Raw genomic sequence first — 18,554 nt, 5'->3', positions numbered from 1 at the left:
GGATTCCTTTTGCACATTGAGGTCCTTCATTCATTTTGAGTCTATTTTTGTGTGTGGTATAAGGAAATGGTTCAATTTCATTTTTCTGCATGTGGCTGTCCAATTTTCCCAATACCGTTTATTGAAGATACTGTCTTTTTTCCACTGGACATTCTTTCTTGATTTGTCAAAGATTAGTTGACCATAGAGTTGAGGGTCTATTCTGGGCTCTCTATTCTGTTCCATTGATCTATGTGTCTGTTTTTGTGCTAGTACCATACTGTCTTGATGATTACAGGTTTGTAATAGAGCTTGAAGTCCGGAATTGTGATGCCACCAACTTTGGCTTTCTTTTTCAATATTCCTTTGGCTATTCGAGGTCTTTTCTGGTTCCATATAAATTTTAGGATTTTTTGTTCCATTTCGTTGAAAAATATGGATGGTATTTTGATAGGGATTGCATTAAAGTGTAGATTACTTTAGGTAGCATAGACATTTTCAGAGTATTTATTCTTCCAATCCAGGAGCATGGAACATTTTTCCATTTCTTTGTGTCTTCCTCAATTTCTTTCATGAGTACTTTATAGTTTTCTGAGTATAGATTCTTAGCCTCTTTTGGTTAGGTTTATTCCTAGGTATCTTATAGTTTTGGGTGCAATTGTAAATGGGATTGACTCCTTAATTTCTCTTTCTTCTGTCTTGTTGTTGGTGTAGATAAATGCAACTTATTTATATGCATTGATTTTATATCCTGACACTTTACTGAATTCCTGTACAAGTTCTAGCAGTTTTGGAGTGGAGTCTTTTGGGTTTTCCACATATAGTATTATATCATCTGCAAAGAATGATAGTTTGATTTCTTCTTTGCTGATTTGAATGCCTTTAATTTCCTTTTGTTGTCTGCTGAGGCTAGGACTTCTAGTGCTATGTCGAATAGCAGTGGTGATAATGGACATCCCTGCCGTGTTCCTGACTTTAGTGGACAAGTTTTCAGTTTTTCTCCATTGAGAATGATATTTGCGGTGGGTTTTTCATAAATGGCGTTGATAATATTGAGGTATGTGTCCTCTATCCCTACACTTTGAAGAGTTTTGATCAGGAAGGGATGCTGTACTTTGTCAAATGCTTTTTCAGCATCTATTGAGAGTATCATATGGTTCTTGTCTTTTCTTTTATTAATATGTTGTATCACACTGATTGATTTGCAGATGTTGAACCAACCTTGCAGCTCTGGAATAAATCCCACTTGGTGGTGGTGAATAATCCTTTTAATGTACTGTTGAATCCTATTGGCCAGTATTTTGGTGAGAATTTTCGCATTTGTGTTCATCAAGGATATTGGTCTGTAGTTCTCTTTTTTGATGGGATCCTTGTCTGGTTTTGGGATCAAGGCGATACTGGCCTCATAAAATGAGTTTGGAAGTTTTCCTTCCATTTCTATTTTTTGGAACAGTTTCAGGAGAATAGGAATTAGTTCTTCTTTAAATGTTTGGTAGAATTCCCCTGCGAAGCCATCTGGCTCTGGGCTTTTGTTTGTTTGGAGATTTTTGATGACTGTTTCAATCTCCTTACTGGTTATGGGTCTGTTTAGGTTTTCTATTTCTTCCTGGTTCAGTTCTGATAGTTTATATATCTCTAGGAATGCATCCATTTCTTCCAGACTGTCAAATTTGTTGGCATAGAGTTGCTCATATATGTTCTTATAATTGTCTGTATTTCTTTGGTGTTAGTTGTGATCACTCCTCTTTCATTCATGATTTTATTTATTTCTCTTTTATTTATTTCTATTTTCTCTTTTCTTTTTGGTAAGTCTGGCCAGGGGTTTATCAATCTTATTAATTCTTTCAAAGAACCAGCTCCTAGTTATGTTGATTTGTTCTATTATTTTTTTGGTTTCTATTTCATTGATTTCTGCTATGATCTTTATGATTTCTCTTCTCCTGCTGGGTTTAGGGTTTCTTTCTTGTTCTTACTCCAGCTCTGTTAGGTGTAGGGTTAGGTTGTGTACTTGAGACCTTTCTTGTTTCTTGAGAAAAGCTTGTACCACTATATATTTTCCTCTCAGGACTGCCTTTGTTGTGTCCCACAGATTTTGAACTCTTGTGTTCTCATTATCATTTGTTTCTATGAATTTTTTCAATTCTTCTTTAATTTCCTGGTTGACCCATTCAGTCTGTGGAAGGATGCTGTATTTGGGTTCTTTCTAAATTTCCTCTTGTGATTGAGTTCTAGCTTCAGAGCATTGTGGTCTAAAAATATGCAGGGAATGATCTCAATCTTTTGATACCAGTTGAGACCTGATTTAGGACCCAGGATGTGATCTATTCTAGAGAATGTTCCATGTGCACCAGAGAAGAATGTGTATTCTGTTGTTTTGGGATGAAATGTTCTGAATATATCTGTGATGTCCATCTTGTCTAGTGTGTCATTTAAGGCCTTTATTTTCTTGTTGATCTTTTGTTTGGATGATCTGTCCATTTCAGTGAGGGGAGTGTTAAAGTCCCCTACTATTATTATATTATTGTTGATGTGTTTCTTTGATTTTGTTATTAATTGGTTTATATAGTTGGCTGCTCCCACGTTAGGGGCATAGATATTTAAAATTGTTAGATCTTCTTGTTGGACAGACCCTTTGAATATGATATAATGTCCTTCCTCATCTCTTATTATAGTCTTTGGCTTAAAATCTATTTGATCTGATATAAGGATTGCCACCTCTGCTTTCTTCTGATGTCCATTGGCATGGTAAATTGTTTTCCACCCCCTCACTTTAAATCTGGAGGTGTCTTTGGGTCTGAAATGAGTTTCTTGGAGGCAACATATAGATGGGTTTTGTTTTTTTATCTGTTCTGATACCCTGTGTCTTTTGATTGGGGCATTTAGCCCATTAACATTCAGGGTAACTATTGAGAGATATGAATTTAGTGCCATAGTATTGCCTGTAAGGTGACCGTTACTGTATACTGTCTTTGTTCCTTTCTGATCTACTACTTTTAGGCTCTCTCTTTGCTTAGAGGATCCCTTTCAATATTTCCTGTAGAGCTGGTTTGGTGTTTGCAAATTCTTTCAGTTTTTGTTTGTCCTGGAAGCTTTTTATCTCTCCTTCTATTTTCAATGATAGCCTAGCTGGATATCATATTCTTGGCTGTGTGTTTTTCTCATTTAGTGCTCTGAATATATCATGCTAGCTCTTTCTGGTTTGCCAGGTCTCTTTGGATAAGTCTGCTGCCAATCTAATATTTTTACCATTGCATGTTACAGACTTCTTTTCCCGGGTTGCTTTCAGGATTTTCTCTTTGTCACTAAGACTTGTAAATTTTCCTATTAGGTGACAGGGTGTGGACCTATTCTTATTGATTTTGAGGGGGGTTCTCTGCACCTCCTGGATTTTGATGCTTATTCCCTTTGCCATATTAGGGAAATTCTCTCCAACAATTCTCCCCAATATACCTTCTGCTCCCCTCTCTCTTTCTTCTTCTTCTGGAATCCCAATTATTCTAATAATTGGTGTCACTTATCTCTCAAATTCTCCCCTTGTGATCCAGTAGCTGTTTGTCTCTCTTTTGCTCAGCTTCTTTATTCTCTGTCATTTGGTCTTCTATATCACTAATTCTTTCTTCTACCTCATTTATCCTAGCAGTGAGAGCCTCCATTTTTTATTGCACCTCATTAATAGCTTTTTTGATTTCAACTTGGTTAGATTTTAGTTCTTTTATTTCTCCAGAAAGGGCTTTTATATCTCCCGAGAGGGTTTCTCTAATATCTTCCATGCCTTTTTCGAGCCCGGCTAGAACCTTGAGAATCGTCATTATGAACTCTAGATCTGACATATTACCAATGTCTGTATTCATTAGGTCCCTAGCCTTTGGTACTGCCTCTTGTTCCCCCTTTTTTTTTTTTTTTTTTTTTTTTTTTTTGTGGTGAGTTTTTCTGCCTTGTCATTTTGTCCAGATAAGAGTATGTGAAGGATCAAGTAAAAAACTAAAAGGGTGGCAGAGACCCAGGAAAATATGCTTTAATCAAATCAGAAGAGACCCCAAATCATGGGGGGGGGGAGAAAGGGGATAAAAAGAGGTTCAGAAAAAAAAAGAAACAATTTAAAAAAGAAAATGAATAAAGAAAAAATATAAAAAAGAAATATATATATATATATATATATATATATATATATATATATTAGATAAACTAGTTAAAAAATGTTAAAAAAGAAAAGGGTAAAAGTTAAAAAAATTTAGCAGAAGAAGAAAAAAATTGAAAAAAAATTAAGTTAACTGCAAGACTAATGAATCATGGGGAGAAAGCCATGAGTTCTGTGCTTTGCTTTCTCCTCCTCTGGAATTCAGCTGCTCTCCTTGGTATTGAACCTGCACTCCTTGGTAGGTGAACTTGTTCCTGGCTGGATTTCTTTGTGATCTTCTGGGGGAGGGGCCTGTTGTAGTGATTCTCAAGTGTCTTTGCCCCAGGCAGAATTGCACCGCCCTTACCAGGGGCCAGGCTGAGTAATCCGCTTGGGTTTGCTTTCCAGAGCTTTTGTTCCCTGAACGCTTTCTGTAGAGTTCTGGAGGATGGGAATGAAAATGGTGGCCTCCCAGTCTCCGGCCCAGAGGAGCAGAGAGCTTGGGCCCCCACTCCTCAGTGTGCCCTCAGAGAACAACGCCCAATCACTCCCGTCTCCCTGGCCTCTGGCCGCGCTCCAAGCTCACCCAGGCTGTGACCGGTTCAAGGTAACCCCCAGCTGAGAGCTCATTCCTCGGCTCTGTCTCTGTTGCCGGCTTCCCTGTTGTAATACCTGCAAGCTCTGCTACACTCAGACACCCCCGATCCTTCTGTGACCCTGCGGGACCTGGGGTCATGCTGACCCCGAGTGGGCTTCACCCCAGTTTAGCCTCTGGAGCAATGTGCCTCAGCAGAACAGACTTTTAAAAGTCCTGATTTTGTGCTCCATTGCTCTGCCGCTTGCCAGGAGCCAGCCCCTTCCCCTACCATCTATCTTCCTGTCCCTTTGGATTCACTTCTCTGCCAGTCCTACCTTTCAGAAAGTGGTTGATTTTCTGTTTTTAGAATTGCTGTTCTTCTTCTCTTTGATCTCCCATTGGATTTGTAGGTGTTTGCAATGTTTAGGTAAGCTATCTAGCTGATCTCCTGCTACCTGATGTAGTCTCATCCTGCTACTTCTCCGCCATCTTGACTCCTCTCTGGAAGAGCAGGTTTTGGTGGAACAGGTGATGTTTAGAGCCAGGACTCTTGGGGGAGGTCATGGAAAGGATGTGACTGTTGGTTTCCCCTCAAGCTGGAAGTCAGAAGCTCCTCCCTGCCTCCCCTATCCTTGGAATGTGTGTCCTGCTTGCTTCCTCCACTCCCAGAGGCTGCTCCAAAGACATACACTTGAGAGAGCAATGTGGTGTTGAGACCATCTGGATGGTCTACACTACTGAACCCAGTAAAATCCTCTGTACAAACATTTAAGATTCAGCAGGCAAATGCAGAGATCTATTTGTCTTGCTGTTACCTCGCAAGTAAGTTCCCTTGCCCAGTAAGACTGCCACCTACCTACCTGGGGTGGCTGCCTTTTTCTTCAGCCTCTTCCTGCCCCCAACATATGGGGGCCAATTTCAGATAATGCCTGGGAAGCGACTGAGGAGATTGGGAACCCACAGAAACTGGATGACATCACATGAGGAATGAGTGCCCATCGAGAAGAAAAGAGGTCCAAGGAGTAAATCATGAAGTGGTGGGGAGAGGCGAGGCATGAAGGAACAGCCAGTGGGGGTTTTACAGGAAGATGAAGGAGAAGTCTCTCACCTGTGACCGAGACACCTTCAAGGGAAGGTGAAGGTGGATGACTGACACTGGCTTTAGCAAGGACATGGGGGTGATCAGTGACATCGACAATAGCATAATGCCATTAGGATCTTACCTATTTATTAACGAATTGAAAGTTAAAGAAATAAGTAATGCAGTGTTCCCAACATGGGTTCCAAGTCGATGAAGTTATTTACAAAACAACCAAGCAAACACACAAAATGAGAAAAAGAAACAGAAATGATTCTAAGTTAACTTATTTTAACTAATGCTGAATTCTCAACAGTTCTCCAGTATTTTATGAGAGAGATCCAAATTTGTCTTTTAGGGAGAGGTAAATACTTTTCTGCAGGGACATTTTATGGTGAAAATAAAACTTTTGTGCCCTGATGGCCTGTCTTCTTTCAGTCTTAGTCTCCTGGGCTTAATTTCATCTATGTTCACTGACATCTCTCAAGTTTGTTTCCTTAGCCTGAATGTGTTTGTTGAACATCAGGAGCAAGGACGTTGACTTGCTCCAGGAGCACTCTGTTGACTTGCCATCTTCAGTGTATGTCTAATAGATTTGTCAAGCTGACTATGTCCCCCACCGAGCCAGTCTTACTCCAAAATCTATTTCACCTGCAGTCTCCCCATCTCAGGGACTACTAACCCCTTCATCCAGTTGCTTGGGTCCAATATTGGAGTCACCTTTGGCCACTCTCTTTCTCTCACATCCTGATCCTAACCATCAAAAAATCTTGCCTGCAGTGCATCAACATATATCCAAATTCCAGTCCTTCTCTCGCCATCTACATTGCCATCTCCCTCTCGCCTGGAGGACCACAGAGCCTCCTGAATCATTCTCCTCCTTCAGCCCTCATCCTCCTTAAGGGCATTTTCATGTCATTCCTTGGCTTGAAGTCCTCCACCAGTTTTCTTCTCACCAAGTAAGAGTCCCAAGTGCTCAAGATGACTCATGAAGCTTGATAGGCTTGGATTGCCAGACCCTTCCAACTTCCTCTTACTTTTTGGCCATTTCTATATTCCACTCAAGCACCTGGTTCCCTGTGGCTCCTCTGCTCCAGGCCGTTCTGCTCTGCTCCAGGCCGTCCACACTGCCTTGCCCCTTCTGCCTGGGCCCTCCTTCAGCTGTGTATCCAAATGTGTATCCTTCCCAGGCCCCCCTCCTGAAAATTCCATTTCTCACCCTCTCTTTCCCTCCCTAGTCTGCTTTCTTTTTCTAATTGTAACACCATCTAACATTGGTTATAAATATCTTTTACTTCTTTCTATTGTTTATGATCTTTCTTCTCTGCCAGGAGGTAAATTCCACATGGGTGGGTATTTTCACCTGTCTTTGCTCTGTATGGTGCACTGCTGGTCCCCCGTATCTGAAGCAGTGATGGACATCTAACAGAGGCCCTCACAGTGGCAGGGTGGGTGTGGGTTCAGCATTTTGTGCTTCCAAGTCCTGTTGAGGCTGAGTTGGTAGGCAGGACCATGCTAATTATTAAAACACTGAAATAATTCCTTACTGATGAGTCTGTAACCCCTACATCAGCCCCTTCCCCCCACAGTACCCTCCACTGTACTTCCCTGGCACCCCCTTCCTCCATAATCCAGAAAACACAGGGTTAAGCCCAGCTCCTTTGTAGTAGCTGGTATCCTTGTCACTGGTCAGTGCTCATGTGATGTTGCTTCTGTCAGAGATTTCAAGCATCGCCTTCACTCTCATCTGAGAAATGACCAATAAGCTTAGCTGATTGCTTGTAATCTTGGATAGAAAAACTGAGATAAATTCAGAGAGGAAATTTACCTAAAAAGTTTTTTGGGAAAAGGACAGACCACACATTTGTTTTGGACAGCTTGTTCCTGGAATCATTCCCCACCCTGACTCTCCCTCCCACCCCCCGACTCAAAATTAACAGTACTCTCTACAGATCATTTATTTGGGGAAGTTTGGTGACAAAACACTGGCAAGACCTCCTGTGAAGATTTCTCATGGTATCCCAGAAATGAACTTAGGTCTTTTACTTCAGTACAGTGTTGCTCCTATTATATATGTGGGAAAATAAGACTTGATTTTATTTTACTATTTTACAGGAATAAATAACACTAAGTTGAAACCATAGATCTTAAATGTTGAATGAGATTTAATGATTGCATTCACTCATGTAATCACCATCCCAAACACCGTGGAAAATACTTCTTCCCAGAAAGTTGCTACCCACACTTTTCCCACCAAATTCCCACAATTTCAAACACATGCTTTCTGTTTCCCAGTAAAAGTTAATTAGGCTGTCATTGAGCTTCATAGACATGTAATATGTACTTTTCCATATTTAGGCATAATTGGGGGGGATGGGCAGTGCTTTTTTGTTTTTTATTTTGCAAGAAACTCAAAATTACTGGATGTGATCTTTTCAAGATTCATCATAGTATTATATCAGTAGTTCTTTTTTTTAATGCCTTTTCTTAATCCATTCTGCTGATAGATGTTTGAATTGTTTTCTGTTTCTGGTATATGAATACAGCATTCATAAACATCCTTTTGTTAAGTGTTTCGTGGACATGTGCTTTTAATTCTCTTGGGTAAATACTTAAAGTGGAATTGTGAGGTTGCAGAGCAGATGTTCCTTAACTTTTGGTTTCATTTATTGACTCCTTGAGATGTACATGCAATAAAATACACACATTTTAGGTGTAAAGTCAGCTGTGACAAATGTATACCGTATGAAACCATCATCTCAAATTCAGGTATCATCCCATCAAATTCTCTTACTCTCCTTTATAGTTAATTGACTCCCACAACCCCCTCCCATTACCTTTGCAGTTTATAAACATTATAGAATGTTAGGATTATAGAATAAACAATATAGAATGGAATCATACAGTGTGTGCTCTTTTACACCTGGCTTTTTCCACACAGCCCAGGGTTTCTGAAATCCATCTGTATTGTGTTCTTCCTTTTGTTTTTTAATTGCTGAACAGCTTTCCATCATGAGGGGAAAATAGTTGATCCATTCATGTTGTTGTTGGCCATCAAGATTCTGTGAACATTTGGGTGTGAGTCTTTTTGTGGGTATAAGTTTTGATTTTCTTTGAGTAAATCCTTAGGAGAAGAATTTCTAGCTGTTACCAGAAGCTTCCAAACTGTGTTATAAAGTCATTTATGATTTTACACTCCCACCAGGGTTGTATAAGGGTTCTAGCTACACCACAGCCTTTTGTCAACATTTTGGGATTGTCAGTCTTTGTGAGGCCATCAAATAGAATCTATCAAATAGAATCTCATCCCATCAATAGAGTCTCATCAGACTATTTACATTTCTCTAAAGACTAGCAATTGTGAGCACCTTTTTTATGTGTTTGCTGGCCATCAGTATATTTTGTGAAATCACAGTTTGAGTCTTTATGATTTTTTTAAAAATCAGACTGTTTTGTCTTCTTCATATTGATTTGTATGAGCCATTTATAAATTATAGATACAGGTCTTCCATCAGATGTATAAATTGTATTTTGTCTGCCTGCAGTTTGGCCTATTCAAATATTAGTGATGTCCTATGAAGAATAAAAGTTCTTCATTTTGGTATAGTCTAAGTTATTCAGTTTTCTTTCATGATTACTGATTTTTGTATCTAGTCTAAGAAATATTTGTCCTTGTTCAATATGAAAAATACGAAGATTTTTCACTATGTAATTTTTTACAAATATGATCCATTTTGATTTTTATTTCTGTGTATAATGTGAATGAAAGAGATGTCTTTCATCCATAAAGATAGCCTGTTTTTCTATCATCATTTGTTGAAAACTATGCTTTCCCCATAGGCTTATGTTGGTGCCTTTTTTTTTTAAAGATTATTTATTTATTTATTTATTTGACAGACAGAGATCACAAGTAGGCAGAGAGGCAGGCAGAGAGAGAGAGAGGGGGAAGCAGGCTCCCTGCTGAGCAGAGAGCCTGATGCGGGACTCGATCCCAGGACCCCGAGATCATGACCTGAGCCAAAGGCAGCGGCTTAACCCACTGAGCCACCCAGGCACCCCTATGTTGGTGCTTTTATCAAAAATCAATTTTCTGTGTGGTTGAGTTTATTTCTGGACTCTTTCTTTTATGGTCCTTTGATCTCTATGTCCATCTTTATGCCAATAACACACTATTTCCATTGTTCGACCTTTATATTAAATCTTAAAGTTGTGTTATGTAAGTCCTCCAACTTCGTTCTTATTTTTGAACAATCTTTTGGTTATCCTATGCACTTGAACTCCCAGATATATTTTAGAATTCTCATAGAAATTATAGGTGCTGATTCTAATGTTGGGAAAATAAAGGCCAGACTGAGCCCAAGAGAAAGGAAGATATACATGAAGTAAATGAAGAATGACACATATGGACTGCAGGTTATAAAATCATCATATGGAATTAGTCTTGAGGGGATATTGGTTATAATTTAGTCATTGCACATATGCAAACACTTAAGAATGCTGGCTGGTTTTCATATAGCCAGCAACTCTGTTTCTCCCTCTTCTCTGTCCTCAGTCCACAGAGTTCCTTCCGGTTTGCACAAAACCCTCTTCTCAGCCTCAGGAGTTCCCATGGGACATTCCAAGACTGACTTGGGCCTCACCTTACCATAAGAGAGAACAGTAAAGCCAGAGTTTCAAGGAAGAGATAGAAAAACATAGCTCAAAGTACATTGCTCTTGCTCAGGTTTGATACAGACCTTTCCTTTCCAAACCAAACATTTCAATCCCTAGCTGGTTGTACCAGTTCATTCAACAAACATTTCCAAGCATCTGCTTTGTCCTATGGCCCTCTGCCGGGCAAAACACTAAAATTACCTCCTCTTCTGGAGCTCATAATCTAATGGTGGAAAACAGAATACAAACAAGAAATACAATTCATAAGTAGAAAAGATGATGGGTGCCCCAGTAAAAAGCCAGAGCTGGGTAAGAAAATAGGGAGGAAACATTGCCATTAAAATTCAGTTGATCAGATACTCAAATGAATGCTTTGACCCCAGTGTCCATGACTGCAGTATTCACAATAGTTCAAGTTAGAAGCAACCCCAATATCCATGAATGGATGGATGGATAAAGAAATTGTGGTATATTCATAGGATGGATATGATTCAACCACTAAAGGAATGAAGTACTGATACATTCTTCAACATAGAAGAACCTTGAATATACTGTGCTAAATGAAAGGGGCCAGACATAAAGGTACTTATTGGATGATTCCATATATATGAAATATTCAGAAGAGGCAGATCCATAGAGGCAGAAAGCAGACTGGTGGTTTCTAGGGGCTTGGGAATGAAAGGAAGGGGGAGTAATTACTATTGGGAATGGGATTTTATTTGGAGTGATAAAAATGTTTGGAAAGTAGAAAGAGGCAGTAGATTCACAGTATTGTGAGTATACTAAATGATACTGAATTGTCACTTTCAACTGATTAATTTTATGTTATGTGAATTTAAGCTCAATAAGAAAAAAGTTACTCAGAAGCAAAAAAGGAAAGAAAGAGAAAGGGAGGGAAGAAGAAAGGGAAAGAAGAAAACAAAAGAGAGAAAGGAAGGGAAAAAAAGAAGAGAGAAAGAAAGAAAGAAAGAAAATTACATAGTCAGGGTAAGTCTTTTTGAGAAGGTACTACAGGAGCCCTGACTTCCAGGAAGTGAGGGAGTTAACCTATTGGGTAACTGGAAGAAACTGTCCAGACAGAAGGAAGAGCAAGTGTACAGTAGAAACTGCCCTTGTGTGTTCAGGGTTGGAAAGGAGGAGTCAGAAGAGTGATGGGTAGCCTCAGATTACATGGGCCCTCAGAGCTGCTCTAAGGGGGTTAGATGTGGGTGATGTGGGAAGACATTGGAGGCCTATATGATCTGACAGGTTTTAATAGGATTTCTGGAGCCTCTTTATTAGGAGCAGTCTGAACAGGGGGACTGGTGGAAGCACGGATAACTATTATAAGCTACTGTTGCAGTCGAGGTGAGAGATGATGGTGGCTAGGGAGAGGAAGATGGAGGTGGAGGTCGGTGGAAGTGTTTGCAAATAGGATTGAAGGTGAAACCTACAGGATGTCCTGGTGGATTGCAGGTCAGATGTGTGAGGAAAAGAAGAGCCAATGACTGATGGTGAATTTTGTCTTGAGCAACTTGAGGAATGGAGTTGCCCCCACTGAGTTTGAAGAAGACTATCAGAGAAGTTGCTTTTCATAGGGGTGAGGCAGGGAAGGAGCGTCGAGAGCTCCTAGAGTTTGAAGTGTGGCAAAGAAGAATCCAAAGATAAGCACTCTTCCCAAGGAACACAGTGGGTTGTGCTGTCCCTAGAGCCTTCTCCCAAGACCATCTACCACCACATGGAATCTGCCCCCCTGTCCATTGCAGGCTGCCCCCATCCATTGCAGGCTCTACAAATAACCCATCATGAGAAATGGGAGAAAAGTGACATTCAATATGCTCTCTAATGAAATGGGAAAAAGATTTCCCCTTTGCTTATTCTTGTGAGAATTACTAAGAACCTGACCCACTTGGATTCCTATATGTGCAACATGACAAAAATGCCCTTGCTTTTGACATGGCTTACAGTAAGACTAGGCCATACATGGACAGCTCTGGACTATGAGAGTACATCTTGATTTAGTTATGATACCAGGCAAGACAAATGGGAGAAGTCTTGCATGATATCTTATTAGTTATGAAATACTTGAGTGCCACAGTCCAAATGCAAATTGCTTGCTGTTACTCTGAAAATCAGGGCTTTTGGTTTTTGTTTATTTTTTGGCAGAAATGTTAGTAAATTATAAATAGGGACATGCCAGATTTCAAAACTCTCATCCAAAATCAGAAGGAAATTATGGCTAAACTCAAAAATCAGAACAAATTTATAGCCAAATTAGGTTAGGTTAATTTTTAAAATGAAGAATAGGTCTGAAAAATCCTTAAAAGAAGGTGTCTGCTAGAGAAATAAGCAGACATTGAAAGCTTTCTGCTTAACTCAAGAAATTTCACAAGTGCTCAAAATCACTGTTGTATTTATTAGTTTTTTGCCTTTCACATTTTGTCTCAGTTATTATGAACCATTATACGTTTATATTGGATGGTGTCATAGTAGTGAGAAACAAAAGTGGTTTAGTTATTTATAAAAAGAAGCTTTTGGGAAATTAGACTAGCTTATTTTGTTTAATAACCCAGCCCACAATTTTAAGAAAGCAATCTTGACTGCTCTGTTTGTTGTTGTTGTTGTTGTTTTTCTCTCCTTTTTAGTTGGTATTCAAGAGAAAAAAAAAAGAGCTTTGGCTTTGAGGTTCAACAAGTTTGGTTTCAACCCTAGCCACAAGTGGATGAGCTTGGTCTGATGATTTAACCATCATCTATGGGTTTTTTTTTAATCTGTAAAAGTTGAGTGATATTGATGATAAGTACTTCATTTCTTTGAGTGAAAGGACTTAATTGCTGAATAGATTATTGGATTATCTACTGTAATCATTAGATTTTATGAAATGCTTCTTCCAGGTTTCAGGATCATGTTAACATTCTAATTGAAATCTGATTTTTAACTGAGAAATCTTATATTTGAAACTAGGAAACCCATGGAAACATGGTCTAGTCTTATGAAGAAATGCCTACATTATTTTTTAAAGATTTTATTTATTTATTTGAAAGAGAAAGATATCACATGCCAGCAGAGAGGCAGGCAGAGAGAGAAAAGGGGAAGCAGGCTCCCTATTGAGCAGAGAGCCCAATGTGGGGCTCGATCCCATGACCCTGAGATCATGACCTGAGCCTAAGGCAGAGGCTTAACCCACTGAGCCACCCAGGCACCCAGAAATGCCTACATTTAATCAAACCTTTTGAAAGATAGTTTAGTGTGTAAAATAAAAGTTCATATTCAGGTATAAGAACATTCAGGTTCATATTACTTTATTTAACAAAATGTTATCCAGAGTTTAACCATGTCCTGGGCACTGTTTCTAGCTCACTTGCTCCTGATTCTGTGGTCTCAATGTGAAACTCATATGCTCTTGATAATAAGAGCTTAGACAACTAACTCAAGACTAGAGATAAGCAGACCTGGTTCCTCGAATTGACACTGAACATCTTATGGTAAATCTGTGCTGTGACAGAATTTTGTATTTCTCCCTCCCAGAGCAGATGACTGATGTCTAAACTATGACTAAATTCCCAAGCAGATGAGCATGCCTGCTCAAGAACACTGCCCACTACAGTGGGGGGAATGAAAAACCTATTAGAAGAATCCTTTGTTAGCAGGAACCTCCTCTCTCTACCTTGGTCACCCAGTGGCAGTGTGACTTCATGATTAGATACTTAGCCTTTGAGACCAGCCTGTTTGGGTTCTGTCTCTTAGCAGTATGTGACTTGGCCAAGTTGTTTAACTTTTCTGGGCCTTCCTGTCCTTCTCTGTAAAATGGGTATTATAACAAGAATGCCTGCCTCCGTGGGTGTTGTGGCAATGAAGGAGTTAACACATGTAAGCCACTAGGAACTGGACCTTGGCATAGAGTGAGTTCTAGAGAAAGCTTAACTATTATCATTATATTATTGCACCAGTCTGCAATTAGTCCCTGAATTCTCTGGAGATGTGTTAAGTTTTAAAAGTGATTTGAATTTACTCATGATAGAGTTATTATAGCTATGTATAGCTCAAATCTAATTTTGCAATTAACATTCATTTTACATGGGGTCCAAGAGTTGAAGTTTATGGTCTTCCTATCAGTCCCCTTGAGGTAGCTTTCTTACTCATAGTTTCTCTCTATGCTCCTGAACTCCTTAGAAAACCTGTCCTTTTCCAGCAAAACTGATCTGAGTCTCTACAGGGACTTATATCTGAGGAGTTGAGATGCTGGGGGAATCTGGTTTTGGAAAGACTGTGTCACATTCTGGACCATAAGAAGAGTGCTTACAAACTCCGTAAAGTCTGGCTTACTCCTCATTACTTGTCTCCTTATTCGTTTTTGGAACTCTTTGTAGTTTGTCCAGCCCAAACTGGATGAGCATGCTGAGCTATAATTTGCCAAATGAAGTGTCGAAGAATATCTAGAAAGGCAGATTCAAGGACCCAGGACTTCAAGATCACTGAGAACCTGGGGCATCTGGGTGGCTCAGTGGGTTAAGTCACTGCCTTCAGCTCAGGTCATGGTCTCTCTGCTCAGCAGGGAGCCTGCTTCCCCCTATCTCTCTGCCTGCCTCTCTGCCTACTTGTGATCTCTCTCTGCCTGTCTCAAATAAATAAATAAAATATTTTTTAAAAAGATCACTGAGAGCTAAATGAGTAATAATATCAGGGCAATAAACAGCAAACATTATTTAGCTTAAGAAACCGCTAAAATAAGGGGAGGTGGTTTGATGACTTCACCTAGAGGGATTACTCAGTGTTGTCCTTATGTTGAAGTATTTATGTACCAAGATCAAGAATTCTTGGTACATGACGCACCTCTATTTTTGAACCAGTCATGAACTGTGACTAAAAATCAAATTTCAGTGTGGGTGGAGTAATGAATTCCAGGATGTCTTTGAGTGTCTCCCCTTCAAAATAAAAGAGAGAGTGCGTGCACCTGAGGAGACTTTGGAGCGGGAGTCACAAGAGCTGGAAACTCTTCTTAGCTCAGCCATCGACTTGGAGATTGCTCCCTTCCATCCTTCAGGTTGGGTAAGCATCACTTACTTATCTGAAGCTTATACTAAAAACTTTTCCATACACATAATAAGAAAAGTACCAGCAGATGATGTTTAGAGGAAATGTGCTTTCTTGAAGTCTATTTAGGGTTGCTGTGTCTATTGTTCTATTAGCTAGTTTCTGTATTCATTCAATCCCTTCCCTGACTTTTTAAGGAAAAAAAAAATCGAGTTAAATGATTCTCTTGGTGAAAGGAAAAAGAAAAGCATGTAAATATTTTTCACAGACCTCCGACTATTCTTAGAAAAACTGGTGAATTTTGGAAACAGGTTGAGGTGGGCACACATTTTTGAGGGTTTGGCATTGTGTCTAGGACAATTTGTTTAACTTTTCTGGGCCTTCCTGTCCTTCTCTGTAAAATGCTTAATTAAGCATTATCGATTATCGATTAATGCTTGACCTGTCCCTTCCCTATAGTTTTAGTTGCTTTGTGATGACTATTTGCACGTACACCTGCATGTGGGTCACACGTGTGTGCACACAACCCCCAGCCTGTGTGGAGAGCTGTGGTTTTTACCTTGGCATTTAGAACATTGTGTTTTCTAGGGTCTGTTGAATTTTTTTATAGTTTTAATTTGTTTCGAAAATAGAAACTAGTTTTCTTTCCTCCTAATTCAGCTTCTTCCAGTACATGGTCATCATACTATGAAACAGTACAACTATTGTAAAGCCTATGGGCCCAAAGTTTCAGTAAGAATAAATGCAATGTTTCATGTCTGAAATCCTGCTGTTAAACATATTCACACCTAATAAATACCTGTTGATTGATTAATTCTCCTGGGGGGGATTGAACAAGTAAAAATCATAACAGTAAGTATTTTGCTTATGACTTTGTATGATGTATGTTTCAGTAGAGACATTGAAACTCTATCCTGCTGTAAATCTCAAAGGGTACTTTCAACCTCCTGGGGAGACCTTCACCATCGTATGTCACGGATTCACCTTGAATAATCTCAACAATCAGTTACCAACACTTGCTCTGGATTGATAAGCTGAGAATGAGACTTTGGGTCTTGGCACTTCTAACAATTCTTGTACATTTCACAGCAGCTAAATTTAGTAAGTACTGCTTTTCAACTGAAATTGTAAAATTTTAAAATTAAGTAATTCCAAAGATGTTTGCCTTGTTTTTTTTTTCTTAAAGGTTTTATTTATTTATTTGAGAGAGATGGCATGATTATAAAATTTTAAAATTAAGTAATTCCAAAAATATTTGACTTTTTTTTTTAACATTTTATTTATTTATTTGAGAGAGTGAGAGAGACAGCACAAGCCATGGGGAATGGCAGAGGGAGAGGGAGAAGCAGACTCTCTGCTAAGCAGGGAGCCTGACGCAGGGCTCGATCCCAGGACACTGAGAGCATGAACTGAGCTGAAGGAGGAGGCTTAATGGAACCGACTAAGCCACCCAGGCACCCCATCATTTGCCCTGTTTTAAACTGCTTGCTTCTGGTTGTTTCTGGAAAATTCATTTATGCTTCACAGTCATTCTTTATCAGTAATCTATCAGGACAAATTCTTCACAACAAGTATATCATAATTTTAGTTTTACATATCTAAATACATCAAAATTTATCCTGCAGCCCACATGTAGGAGGTGCTGTAAGCGTTTGTTGTCCCATAGTATACTTCTCAGAGTGACATGTGGCTGCTTTGTCACTGGAGCAGTGTAGGAAGATTGGCTGCAAGTTAATTCACTAACCTGTGGTATGCATTAGAGCATTTCATAGAAGATCTTCATCATTTACCATCATTTACTATTCTTTCATGGTGAAAGTGTCACAGAAAATGGTCCATTTCTATATTTAATACCAGAAGGATACAGTATAAGAATATAATGTTGTTATATGGTCATTTCAGGATCCTATTTATGTTTTGTTTGTTTGCTTTTTGTATCTGCAGGCAAATCATCCTGGGGCCTGGAAGATGAGGCTTTAATTGTGAGATGTCCTAGGCAAGGAAAGTCTCGATACCCTGTGGATTGGTATTACCTGAAAACCGACGAAAGTATAACCACCCAGAAAAGAAATCGTGTGTTGGCTGCCAGGGAACGGCTTAAGTTCCTCCCTGCCAAAGTCAATGATTCTGGAATTTATACTTGCATTATCAGAAGGTATTAACAAGGCAGTCACCATAATCTTCAGCTTGTTCCTTGTATTTGCTAATTGACGGTGTGAGGTGTCCTTCCTCTCCTTTCCTTCCTAGACCTTTGTGGGACAGCTGACTTTATCAAGTGGTTTGAATAGAAGGGTATTTCTAGGAACACCATCTGGTTGGGTTTTGGGTGATTATGAACAATTTAAAGATAGAATTGCAAGAATTTGTAATTCAATTAGGAAAAGACCTAGCTTTTGTAGTAACCAAGAAAACTGAGAGCACTCACTCACTTTGGCTAGAAGTAGGAATAAACCAGCTAAAATACCCAGTAAGCTAGATGTTGGCCATCAAGAAGGCCTATAGGGGAGCAAAAGGGCTGTTACCAGTGCCTTAAACCTGAGGGTATTATAGAGGGCATGGATTGCATGGAGCACTGGGTGTGGTGCAAAAACAATAAATACTGTTATGCTGAAAATAAAAAATAAATGAAAAACAAAAAACAAAAAACAAAAAAACCTGAGGGGCAAGCCTAAGAGGGTTGTGTAAGAGTGTGCCTGCAGATTCTTTACTCTACGTATATATTGTTAAATGTTCTGATCTTGTGCCTGTATTTGGTATATACAATATGTCAGATGAACTACATCAAAATGTGAGATGTGATTAGTTAGGCATCTGGCTTCTGAGGTCAGAACAGTCTTCGTTTCAAATTCCTGTCTTGTCACTAGTTGGCTATGTGATGGCAGCAAGTGATTTCTCCGTCCTTCTCTTTCCTTATCTGTAAAATACATACGATAATATAGCCTACTTCAACACATCCTTATGAGAAGAAAATAATGTAATGTTAGCACCATGAATGATACACAGTAAACTCTCATTAAATACCAATTATCTTTATAAAATCCTGTTCTTGGCATGATAGCAGATCTAGTGTATAAAGAAATGGTGAGGGAGTCATTTCAGGGCTAATATAAGGGATATGTTTTTTTTTTTTTTTAAAG

At 39.2% G+C, this 18,554-nt stretch overlaps 1 protein-coding gene across 3 annotated transcripts in view; it reads left to right on the top strand.

The window, feature by feature from the left end:
• The window catches only part of IL1RL1 (interleukin 1 receptor like 1), an 84,818-nt gene that overhangs the window by 45,353 nt on the left and 20,911 nt on the right, over positions 1-18,554 (top strand). For 2 of the 3 annotated variants that reach the window (XM_059134403.1, XM_059134404.1), the window contains 3 exons: positions 15,265-15,432; positions 16,311-16,518; positions 17,362-17,572. In XM_059134403.1, the coding sequence (XP_058990386.1) occupies positions 16,458-16,518; positions 17,362-17,572 (272 nt within the window). In that variant the 5' untranslated portion in view covers positions 15,265-15,432; positions 16,311-16,457. The remainder of the gene's footprint in view (positions 1-15,264; positions 15,433-16,310; positions 16,519-17,361; positions 17,573-18,554) is intronic. The other variant, XM_059134405.1, reaches the window with a different exon arrangement.

The sequence above is a fragment of the Mustela lutreola genome, chromosome 9 (assembly GCF_030435805.1).
Source record: "Mustela lutreola isolate mMusLut2 chromosome 9, mMusLut2.pri, whole genome shotgun sequence".
Lineage (NCBI taxonomy): Eukaryota > Metazoa > Chordata > Mammalia > Carnivora > Mustelidae > Mustela > Mustela lutreola.
The sequence above is the reverse complement of the archived record's forward strand: the minus strand, read 5'-3'. Positions and strand labels throughout refer to the sequence as shown.